This window comes from Geospiza fortis, unplaced genomic scaffold (genome assembly GCF_000277835.1).
Source record: "Geospiza fortis unplaced genomic scaffold, GeoFor_1.0 scaffold181, whole genome shotgun sequence".
Taxonomy (NCBI): Eukaryota; Metazoa; Chordata; class Aves; order Passeriformes; family Thraupidae; genus Geospiza; species Geospiza fortis.
The window spans coordinates 512,274-524,906 of NW_005054412.1; the positions used below are offsets into that span (position 1 = coordinate 512,274).

Below are 12,633 nucleotides of genomic sequence, written 5' to 3' on the forward strand. Positions count from 1 at the left end.
TTTTAATCTAATATCATGGCTATAAAATGCAGTTAAATTTTATTTATGGATCAATCCCTGTAACTTTACATAATGGAAGAAAATAATATTATTTCCATTTGACCGAGATTCTGTTGGTGTGTGTACTGATTAAAATGTCTTGCCCAAACAATACAAAGGCAAAGCTCAATCTATATACTGTCTCAGTCCATATCTTAACCATAAGACAAAGACAGAAGCTGAATTTGAATAAAATAAATTGTTCTGAACATTATTTAAAAAGTTCATAATGTTTTATAAAATGCTTTTTCCAAATAAAAAGACATCATTTGTCTTTTTATTGCAAAATTGTCTCTGTAAGAACTCATATTAAATAGAATTAACTTCCCACATAATGGTTTCATAAGATATTCTTTACTCCAAACAAACAGAACAGGTCACTGTATGACAATGCCTATTCAGCCACTTCAGTTTTGATGTACTAAAACTTGTTGCTTCAGTTTATTTTATGTTTCTTTCTTCCATTTAAAAATAAGGCAAGTATTTACTGTAACATTAAAAACACACTACTAAGTCTTTCTTTTTTTACCTGGCTAATCTCTTTAGATATCTGGCCTTTGAACAAATCAATATATATATTGTCAATACACCTTTTATCTAGTGTTTACATCCACTGGATGTGTTATGGTAGTTCATGTAAAATCTATTTGTTTGCCAAATAGAACTATATTCTCTCATGACAGCAGAACTGAATGTAGCATGAAAAACAACCTATAAATAGGATGTCTTAGGACAATACTTTAAACTTAAAAATAAATTGCATTTGCATCCAAATTAGTAAACAGATTTTTCTTCAGCATCTTAATATGAAAAGCAGATATCAACAATAGCAACTATAAGAGCATTCACAGATTCATAGTACCAGAGTTTCACTCAGTAAATGAACTGTTTATTTAAGAAAAACACATGTTTAATTGTGTGGCTTTAATTATGTGTAGTTTTCTGCTGATGGAAGAGTTGCATGTGATAAAGAGAGAAGTTTAATTTTACAGAAAATTATTTCATTTTTCCAACTAAGAGCTCTTAATAAGCTCATAAACTCCATTCCACAGCATATACATTTTTGGAAGTATTAAGTGTGGTTGCCTTGAAATATTCACACTTGGATGTGTTCATTTGCATTATTACATTTAGAAGCCTTGGGGCTTTATCACTTCCTTTTCTTGAAATGGCACAGTAATAAGGAAAAGTGGTTATGCTTATCACCACCCATCAGTCAAACACCTTCTATATTAACAAAACATAATTTTTTCCACTCAATGAAGGGGTGTGTGATGTTTCATACACATGTCAATATTAGTATTACTTTGCCTGGTGAAGAAATCATTTTATTTAACAGAATGTATGACTGGAAGTAAATGAGGAGAAATTCCCGTTTACACTTTAATGAGCAGGGACAATGCAGCATGTCAAAACCATGCATTCACTATAATTTAGGAGTAAAAGTCATACAATTTTATACAAACAAACCATACCACATTTTAAGTGACTTGAACCTCACAAAAAATCTCTTTATAGTAAGAGCTGTGTACGTGTTTCCTGGACTACTGTTTAATATCCTAAGTATTCTTCCAAAGGAAATCTCAACAAAGAAGAAAATAAGCAGATCACCTGATGGTTTGATACAGAAAAGATAATCTATGTATCTATGACAGCCTCTTTCATTAGCTTTTGATCCTGTCAAACAATAAATATAACCTTTAACCTTGTATATGTAATGAATAAAACCTGAACCTACACTGTCTAATCAAATGAGAGGTCCAATATATCCCACTGCTCTGGCACATTCCATGCCCATGAACCCTGGTTTTAAATCTATAACTGTATGTAAAAAGAAAAAAAAAAAAAAAGCTTTTAGAACAGAATTTCCAAACACATAAAAGAAAAAGGACAGAGGAATTTTCAGACTAATGTTTAAACATAATTGCTCTGAGAGAACAAGCAACATCTGGATGTAAAAATACCACAATAAGGAGTGCCACATAAAACCAGAATGAAATGGAATGGAAGGAAAGGACAAGCTACATGTTCAAGATGGCTTTGCACGAATGTAAATATTTAAGTTTGGACTAAATGCAAAAGCCCATGTTTTACTCCATTACTGACATCCTAAGCAAGACAAACACCCCTAATCTCATCTCGAAAAATCATATGAAATGCATTTGATATGCGTGTTCACCTAGGAGTTGTGATATCACAAAGGTGGGGTATTATATTTTATACAGAAAGCCTGGAAGCCAAACAAAAAATTTGAAAAATTTTGTACTTAATTATCAGAACTGACACTGGATTATTGTATGAACTTTGAGCAAGAATACACAAAACATTTTTTAAAAGCTAGATTCAGCACCTACATTTAACTACAGAAACTATTTTAAACCAAGAAAACAAAGCAGGTAGGTGACTTCTCTTTAAATTTCATTGCTTTTGTGGGCTTTTACCATACGTGCAATATTGTTAAAATTCTAAATAATTGCAAAAGATTTTTTGAGGACTATTAATTGCTAAATAGCAAGGACAGAGGCTTTGTGAAACTAAGAAGGGCAAAATTTACAGGGAGACAGAAGGTCAGAAACTGACAAGGGAGATTTTATCTATCAACAGTTTAGCTGGAGGTTCTGATCTGCAATCAGATCTGCAGGAACATGTCTCCATTGCAGGGCAAACTCTGACAGAAGGAAGTTGCTCCCCGTGGAAAGGATACTGAGTGGGCCTGCCCCAGAGATCTGTCTGAGTCTTGCTAGCACAATCACTTTCAATGTTTCCAATAAATTACTCACTCCTGCTTTTAAACACCAGGCTACTCAGGATTCATCTCCATGAGAGAAAAAAAGAAGGAACCCATAGATACAGGACAATATCGAAAATGAAAACAAAATTGAGAAGGTAATGCCTCAGAGACATTTGAATTTTTAAGATTTTTACAGATAATGCAAAAATTGAAGCAGGACGAAACTAATGCTGAACAACCCAAATCAAACATTACATACTAAACGGCCACTGCATTTTAAAATAAATCATTAACCTACTTTTCCTTTTACAGCCATGGTGAAATGAAATCTATCAGATATTTTCATAATGAGCACTGCAAAAAATTGACAATTACAACCCTTTTATCCTGAGGTATTCCACAACACTTTACAGATTTCACACGTGTTTCCTCATACATCCATGGGATAAATGGAGCCCAGATATTGCCAGAAAGGAAAGGTCATTTCCATTGACTAGTTCTGCGCAGGCTTTTCAGTGATCATAACCCTAGTTATTCCAGAGGAAACCACTGATAGCTTTTGGTAAGTTTTCAAATTGGCAAGAAAATATGCACATTGCATGGACTCTTGATGAAAAATAAATAGTCATGGACTTGATTTTGAGGAGAGCGCTAATAACAGCACAGTGATACTTAAGCTATACATGCACTAATTCTATAATGAGTCTTTACTAACTCATGAGGAAAATCCATCTATTCAGCTATCACACTGCTTCCTCTAGCAATTACATATTTTAGTAGATCACTATAAAAATTTGGATTGAACCAAACTAAATACCTAGAGAAGGACTCACGAGGCACTGTCTAATCTTGTTGCACTTCACCACATCCAGCACTATTAGTACATCCAGAAAGTGAGTTTGAGAGATTTTGAAAAGTGTAAGCACCTTAATGAAAGGTTTATCTTTCTGAACAACTCTAAACCAGCACTACTTTTATACATGCTAGGGAACAAGCCAGTGTAAAATGATCACAGGTCTTTTTTTAAGTCATGTCTGTGGATCTTTGATTGTTCTTGGCACAGATTTCAATGGTGTTACAGAACTGAAAAACACATTTGTGAAACATACCTATAATACTGTGAAAGGTCAGAAGTTTTACATAACCTAACGGAAGTATCAAGCAATTTATTTCCTTTTGAGGCATACTGTGAATGTACTGTAAATTCTGGGTTTATTTGCTTATTTACTTTTTTATTTGTCTAAGAAAAAAAAAGGAGTGTAAGCTTAGGTGTCTCTATCCACTATTATGAATTCAAATCCTACTCAAATTATTTTGGACGTCTTACAAAAGCCGGCTTCCAGGAATGGTTACAACACATCTGGAGGTACTGCAAGCACACGCTTTCCAGCAGAGATGAAACTGTCAAATATCCAGGGCAGGATGTCTCCGTTGCTCCCCAGGATGTGTGCTTGCAGGGAGAGGAGGAAAGAAATCCAGACTTAAAGCACAAACCCCAGAAACACTCATGTCTGCCCAGCAGCAGAAGGGAATGTAGGGTCTGCAGCACAGGACTGCAGAACAGGCCTTGGGGGTCATTTTCTCCTCTCCAGCCTCACTCCTAAAGGCAATGAGTGACAGCTTCCTGTGGTTTTGAGCCTCACTCAATTTGTACAAGCAACTTCCCCCTCTTGGCTGCGGAGCTGTGGTAAGGGTGCAAGAAAGCTGACATACCAGACAACAGAAACCTCACACTGGGGATGTTACAGGACTATGCACTATCTTGCCACCTTCACTGGCAAGAGAGTGCACACACTTTCTTAATGGAATGGTACTTCCCACAGCCCAGTTTCAAGACTCTTTTTTAATTGTCTTTATTTTAGCTGACCAAAAGTAGCGCCTCTCCATATGTTTCTGCTATGCTTGGCTAGAACAGACCTTCTCTGCAGTCTGTTAACACAAACAGAGTACCAGAGCTGGGTATTGATCACAATGTGGTGCCATTAGAGAAAGAAAAACACTAGGATTTTTTATTTTTTTTTGTAAAGCATTAAGTGCCCAAATCAGCTTGGACAGAAAAAACCCCAACAAATAACAATAAGGATCATATACTCCAGGATCTAAAATAAAAAATACCCCTTTATTAACTAAATCAAAAGAAGATGCTGATACTATATTACTATTCTAGTCACTGCAAAATACAGTGAAATATTAGTCCAAGCTTTTTACTTCCTCCCTTCCAAAGGATCAGCTTTTACAAACAAAGAGGCATAATTAGTGAGATCAAGTGGTCTGAGGCACTCCTGTTCCGTAAGTCAGAAGGTACAGAGGAGTTGCAGATTTGGAATCAGATAAGTCAGGGACATGGAAGCAGCATAATATAGAGATTCAGTATAAAATAGTTCTAAAATAGAAACGTCTATTTCAGACTTTTATTGAGTTTATGATAAAGACCTTACTTAACCAGACTATAAATATAAAACAAAATGTCTTTCTAAAAGGGCTGGCTTACTGTTCTTTAACAAGAATGAAGCATACCTTTGATAGATCTCTGAAGTTCCCTGGAAGGGTCAGATCTAACTCTTCAGACTCATAGTTTGTTAAAACCCACGGAAATACAGGGTATTGGTTCAGATCATTGTATGTTCGTCCTATTGAAAAAGAAAGTTTTAAGAATTAGGAAACAGTGTCCACTTGTCCAGCTAGAAAAAAACGTAGTGGTTACATTTCTTGCATCACACGTTCCCAGTTCCCACCACTTTGACAGAGCCAGGTATAAATCTTCCTGACAAATGCAGCCATTTAGGTGCACTTATCTTGAACCAGAAGTCAACACACAAACTGAAATAATATAAAAAACACAGTATCTTTTAAGATCAACTAAAATGCACCATATGCCAATAAAGACCTTCTTTTTTATGTCCATTAAGATATTTTTATAGCATGAATGTAGAAATTCAAAATAACTAGTCTATTATTTCCTAGCAACTTCATGAAGTATCATAGCTGGCAAAGATAAAATGAGACTCCAAACAGCAAGGAGGTAAATTTGAGGTTTGCAAATCTAGGTCTATCCTAGATAGTCCCTGCTAATCCATCATTCCCTATGGTTCTTCACTGAAGAAATGGTGAGATTCCATGGCAACTGTGGAATCAAAGCGATGAAAGTCATGTTTGCGATAACACTATTTTTTAATCACATTTAAAATTAAAAAAACCAGTTCTCTCATGTAAAAGACAGAGCTGACTACCCCAGGCCACTCTCTTCAATCATGAAAGAAACACTGCTATCATCCCAGCAGCTCAAATGGGCAAAAACCCGTGTATAGATATGATTTCAAAAGAACAATCTTCAACTGCAATGAAGTTATATATATTATGCAACGGCATATTTCATAAAAATTATCAATTCATCACAAAGAAAAGCATGCTTAGGAAAGACTGTTAATTTTTGTATTCTCTAGTATTTAGCAGAATCTAACATTTCAGTGATAAGACAAATTAAATTTCTTAGTACAGAACTGTCCATCCTATTGCTATAGTGAGAAGCACATAATATGCAACATAAGTCTTAAAAAACAAAACCAGGTCATAAATATATGTGTGTGTGTATTTATATAATATAATTAGCAGACTGAAATAATCCAGGTTAACAATTCCCAGTCCTGCAGCAGATTTACAGCCCTGTCTCACTAACTGCTTCCTTCCAGATTCTGGACAGATTCCTGGGGTACAACACCCGGCACAGGAAAACACAGGCTTCCTTGTTCTGAGTAGCAGTTGCAATTCTCCAAAAAAAAATCAGTTCTGCTTTAATTTAATGTGAAACTTTCACTGCTCTACAAATACCTTATTTTTTCAACAGAAGTTGATGAACAAAAAGCATGTTTTTATTTTGTACATAGTTTCACTGAATACAGGAGAAGTGCATATTCTTAATAATTGTGCATCCTCATTTTTACACTCTGAAAACATAGATGTTCACAAGAATGCAAAAAAAAAAATAAGGTGCAAATATCACTTTGTCAAGCAAGCAATTCCAATACCGCACACTACATACACAAATAAAGATGGATAGAAACAGAACCACTTCTTCTTTAACATTAACAGTGAATGAATGAATGAATGAATGAATGAATAAATGAATGAATGAATGAATGTATGCAAAACAACTCTTGGACAGAACAAGAATGTGTCAAACAACTATATCAAGAAGTATACCAGAATTTATCCTTGTAAGGGAGGAAAAGGAAAGGTATGCTCTGCTAGAATATTTATTCTTTTAGACTTTTGGGAGGGTGCTCTATATGTTTGAAGGAAGACAAATCTGCCTAATTTTCTACATCCTTCAAATCAGAATATTATTTTCTTCTTTGGCAAGGGTTTAATTGCATATGACTTGTAAAGTTTCTGGAGATTATTAAATTTAGGGTGCTTTAAAATAAGGCCTCTATAAAACTATTGCTTCATACAATAAATGTTTACTCACCATCAGAATCTTTAAATAAGTTAGCAGAAGAGCATGCAAAAGCTTTCACAATAGAAAGACATTTGTGCTTATGCAGAGAGCAGATTAAAAGACCTTTGAGATCCAGGAAGAGAATGACTGAGAGGATTGTAGTCTATTACAAAGCATAAGCAAAGGGGGGGACTGCAGTCTATTACAAGCATAAGCAAAAATGAAGATTCTGCAGAATCAAAATTTGTATGGAAAAGAGCTCACAGTAATAAAAATCTTCAACTGTAACCATTTTAGAGAAGTATTTAAAAAGTGAGAACGTCCTTTTGCAAAATTTTGAAAGGAAATGTAGGGCCATACAAAATTATGTTTTATTTTGAAATTGAGATTTTTTCATATTGTGATTTCATTTAATTTTGGTATTTATTTCATTCATTTCATATCAATTCAATGTCAATATTCAGTCAACAAGATTTTGACTGTTTGTTCCCATTCCATGCAGGAAAATCATAGGAAAAAGGAAAAGGAAAAAGTAATCCCGAGCCTTGCTGGCTATTTTGCTGAGGGGTTACTTGTAGTACAGACACATGAAGAAATTATCATGTGACATTAGCTCCATGTCAGAACACTGCAGCAACTCCTCTTTTTTACCTCACAGTGAGAAATTATTGCAGCTTCTCTCTCAGCTTAGGCAGGATAAGTTGCAAATAATGAAGCTTTTAAGATTATGTATTTGGTAAATATAAGACTTGTGAAAAAAACTAAAATATTCTCTTCTCTCCTTCTTCAATTTTTATAAAATATGTTTTATTTATGAAGATAATAACTACTAAGAATAGCTCTTAATTAGTTTAATAAAAAGTTAGCAATTTATTTTTTTCAATTCAACAATTTCCTTCTTAATATCAACAAATAAAGCTGACTTGAGAACATGAACCTAATTTAAATTGTGAAAGGAGACCAAACCTACAAGGTAAGACCACACATCTGTACTTGTCTGAGTGGAGGACAGTGATCTAGGCCTATAATGGGATTACAAATCCCTAATTCTAAACATGCATAAATATTAGTGGTTTCACTTTATTAGAAATGCTGCCTTGATCTGTTCTGGCTTCACAATTGATTATTTTCAGAGAAAAGTCAGCAGATGAATATACTTAGCCATCTCATCAATTGTCTGCTGCTTCCAACAAGAATTATTTGGTCCTTTCTTTAGCTAAATAAATATAGAACATAAACCTGTACGACTATTGGTAGTCCCTACACCTTTTCAGAGCCTTCAGATTTCCCCTCAAGTAGGCTTACAGAGATTAATATTAAAGGCTGAATATTAAATATCGCAAGCCCTGTGACACTAATCTACTTGAACAATAAAAATGAGGCATAGTAAATGAGATCTTAGAAATACTGGATATGTTTCTTCATTAAAAAAAAAAAAACTTTTTAATTAAACCATCCAATTTAATGTTTTTATATGGCACTTTAGTTTCTAAGGTAAAGTGAGCTAGAGACAGCTGACAAAGAAATTATAACTGCAATTCCTTGGTGAAAATGTTAATGACAGCAAAATATTGTTTAATTAGATGATTGCAGCATCTGGATTAACACTCTTTAAGAGCGATGTTCCTGTGCTTGTCTGCTTCTTCACACTTTACAGACATTTTGTCATCTCTAGGTCATTAGGAAAGAATTTTTAATGATTTTTCTAGAAGTAAGTAGTTCAAGTTACATCTAATTAGATGACAATAATAAGCCCAACACATGCAGTAGCTAAATATATACATAATTAACCAGTGAGGGCTTGTACATCACAGAGTAAAAAAGTGGAAAATGCTAAACAGGCAAAAAAAAAAGGTGAGGGGGAAGAAGTTCATCTGAATTTATTACCTAATTGAGGATGTCATTTTTTTTCCATAAACCTTTAAAAATAATCCCTTTCCACTAGAAGAAATTACTCACAAAACTTATGGATGCAATTATTCTTCATTTCTTTTAAAAGTAGTGGCATGTAGGATTTAAAAGAATTAAAATTCCAATAAATACAAATGCAAGTACACATTTAATGTACTGCAATTTGAAATCAAACAGCAGAAATTAGTTAAATACTGAGAAATTGATTTGAAATCTAGACTTCTAGCTAAAACAGTGGGCACTGCAATGATATTAAAAAAGAACTTCTTGTTCCCACTCCTCTTGATACCTTTTGCTGTAGTGGGATTACTTTTAAGCGCTCTTTTTTAATAATCTTTTAATTGAGAATAGTAAAAATTACTTGTTTCCTATGTTGCCCAGAGGGTTCAGTTGACATATATGCTGGTCCCAGGCAGAGAGGACGATTAGTATAATCACAGCAAAAACAAAAGGATCCCTGAGAATGAAGCAGGTAGAGGGAGGAGGGGGGAGGTGACCAGAAAGGCTTATGTCTCCAGAGCCAGGACAAAAACCAGGGCCATGGAGAGTGTAACACTGAGACTGATTGATAAGTAGCAGAGTTCAGTGTTTACCTTTGGGAGGAAAGCCCAGAGCTGTAAACATGATGAAATATGCTCGAGCCAGAAAAGAGGGCAAGAAAGAGGTGAAGAGCTTGGAAACAGAAGAGGGAGGTGAGAAAATAGCTGACTAGAGGGCCAGCGAGACAGGTTGAAGCAAGGCTTTAGAATTTTGAAGATGGAGAGAGATTTTGAACTGAAATTGCAATGAGGCATCAGGCCAATGCAAGTGCCAGCAATCACACATAGGATTGGATAGGAAATGATCTAGAAAGAGAGATCTTTGGGAGCTGAAGTAGAAAGTTATTAAGCATATAAGATCTGTGAGCACAGATCACAGCAGAAACAATTAATCTAAACATGAAGCATGGCGATGTTTCTAGGGGATAATAGGATGATGTAAGAATTAAAGAAAATATCATAGAACGATGGATTTTTTTTCCAGAGGATACTTCAAATATAAAGGACCTATAGGACAGCCAGGAACCATGCTTCTCAGGACAGACATACCAGCAAACCAGGGAGAGATTTAAGAAGAGATTAATGTATTTATTTCAGCGGTTCTGTTGTACAGAGGCCAACCAGTCTGCGTAATTAACAGTATTAATAAAGGGGCAAAGGACTTCTTGTGAGAAAGGACCTGGCTGCATGATGTCACAATGGGAGAAATAAGCTGGTGTCAGAACCCTCACTTCTGAACGTCACTCTTCCAAGGCTACTGCTTCTTGTGTAACTTCAGAGGAGGATAACAAAGAAACACCAGCGCTTCCTTACTCTTGTGTAGAGGGCTAGAGACTAATTAAGCACTATTGGAAGAAAAAAAAGGAAGCTACAAAGAATGGGCAAAAGATGTGCTAAACCACTTTATTAGGGGACCTCTATTTGGATGAGAAGAGAAAACAGTGAAGTGACCTTACTTATCACCCACTTACCAGCAGATAATCCACAATTCTTAAGTGTCAAACCTCCATGTTTCTGACTAAGCTACAGCTCAGATTTGCTGAATAACCCAGTAGGAGCTTAATGGCAACATGAATAAAAAAAAAGAGGATGGATATATTTCTCAATAGCTGAAAACAATCATACCATTAGAGAATAGGATGCTGCTTAAATAAACAGTTATACACTAAAACTAGGTCATTGCTGCTACACTAACAATTACTGGCAGAGAAGTTGTAACTTATAAGGAGATATTTCTTATGGAATCTCATTACAAAAGAGTATAATTAGGACTGTAATTGGAAATTGGATTTCCAAGAAGAAAGAAAAGAAAGTACATCTTTACTTAGGAAAGGAGGTCACAAGTATATTCAGTACTCTATTTTTGTCTACAAAATAGAAAATCCTGTATTTTCTTCTGACTGCTAAGGGTCCTGTCTACAGTACATATAAGATTTTGTGTCTGTTTAATATAGGTGTACTTGGGCAGTTATCAAAACCAGGGCAACAAGTAGTAGAGGTTCTTCACTTCCAGCACTATATTTCTGGTAGACTTATTAATTTTTTAGTGCATCATCAGAAAACACTTACTTGTTGTAAGGGAAATCTTTTTGAGGAACACCTTTCAAAAAGACTTACAGAATGCAGGCAAAGCTGTTAAAGCACTGGTGTCATTCAGACTGCCTCACAGCTCCCAACCCTGCAGTTTCCCAGATCTCAGCCCCTGGTGGTACAAGGCCACGCAATGGTGGAGCCAGGATCAGCTTGGGGATGTGAGAACTTCTAGACTTTCTAACATATATTTCTTCTTTGAAACTTTCTTTCCAGTGACCAGACTTCGAGCTCATGTGCACTCCATTGTGGGTGGGTTTCTGCCTTGCCAGGAACTTTATGAGGAGATTCTTAGCAAATACCACCAAGTACTTAATGAGTTTTTGGAACTGAGCTTTCTAGATGAAGTGCAGACTTCATTAAAACTAAAAAACCTGGTTGATCTTCCAAAAAAGAACTTGAGGGGATTTTTTATTTCTGTCAAAAAGTTGGAAAAGTTTGGGTTTTGTTCCAAGCTAGAATAAAGACCTTTTTGTCATGTATAGAATTGCCTGTTAGGTTTCAATAAGCTTTCATTCTCTGGTGTTTTTTTCAGAAAAGGTTTTGTGTGTGCCATTGGCAAGTTCAGCTACCAAGGATAAATTTTATTCTATTTTTTTTTTTAATCACATACTGCTGAAAGATTTCATGGTAGACAATGATGTGAAATGAGCAAGGCATCCTATACAATTAACCTATGCAATCATGAGATTACATGAACAAATGAGAGTTATCTGTAAGAGACTGATACCAATAAATCTGCTAGAAATTAAATGCCTTGAGTCAGAGAGTGAGACTTCCAGGGATAATGACCAAACAATTTTTTTCAAATAGGACAGAAATTCATGGACACATACCAAAAATAACAAATAGTCAGTAATCCTTCAAACCTTGGCCATAGCAGATGAAACCTGGAATGCTAATATCAAGCCATCCTGTTATAAGGCAGATGAATGACACTAAATGACCTTAAGAGAATCCTGTCTCATGCAATCACCCCAAGTGCTCGGCTATAAAGCTTGCCCAGTAGTACTAGTATCAAAAAACAGGTCAAAAAATATTTTTGTTGAGACCTTTGAGGTACTCTGAGGGAATCTACTCAGGCTGAATCTTGTTAACTGAGATATTTTAGTGTGTTGCTGCAATTTCTAATTGACTTCAGACATAACACTGTCTTCCAGGTTTGAATGCTTTGGTGAGGTACCTAAAAAATAATGACCTTAGAGTTTTAAACTGATTAAAAATTTTAAAAATATTATGTGAAAATGGCTTATCTCTTGTCTACTCTCTTTTAAAGAGCTTAAATTCACTGCTTACAGAAGAAATGAATACATAAAAAGGAAATTACCAGCGAAGGACAGTTCTATTGGTAATGTATTGGACAAAGACTGAAGGGACCTAGGCTA

At 35.2% G+C, this 12,633-nt stretch overlaps 1 protein-coding gene across 1 annotated transcript in view; it reads right to left on the reverse strand.

The window, feature by feature from the left end:
* Positions 1 to 12,633, reverse strand: part of NBEA (neurobeachin) — a 373,019-nt gene that overhangs the window by 76,413 nt on the left and 283,973 nt on the right. Inside the window, 1 exon segment of the mRNA XM_031061401.1 lies at positions 5,288 to 5,400. Within this exon segment, the coding sequence (XP_030917261.1) occupies positions 5,288 to 5,400 (113 nt within the window).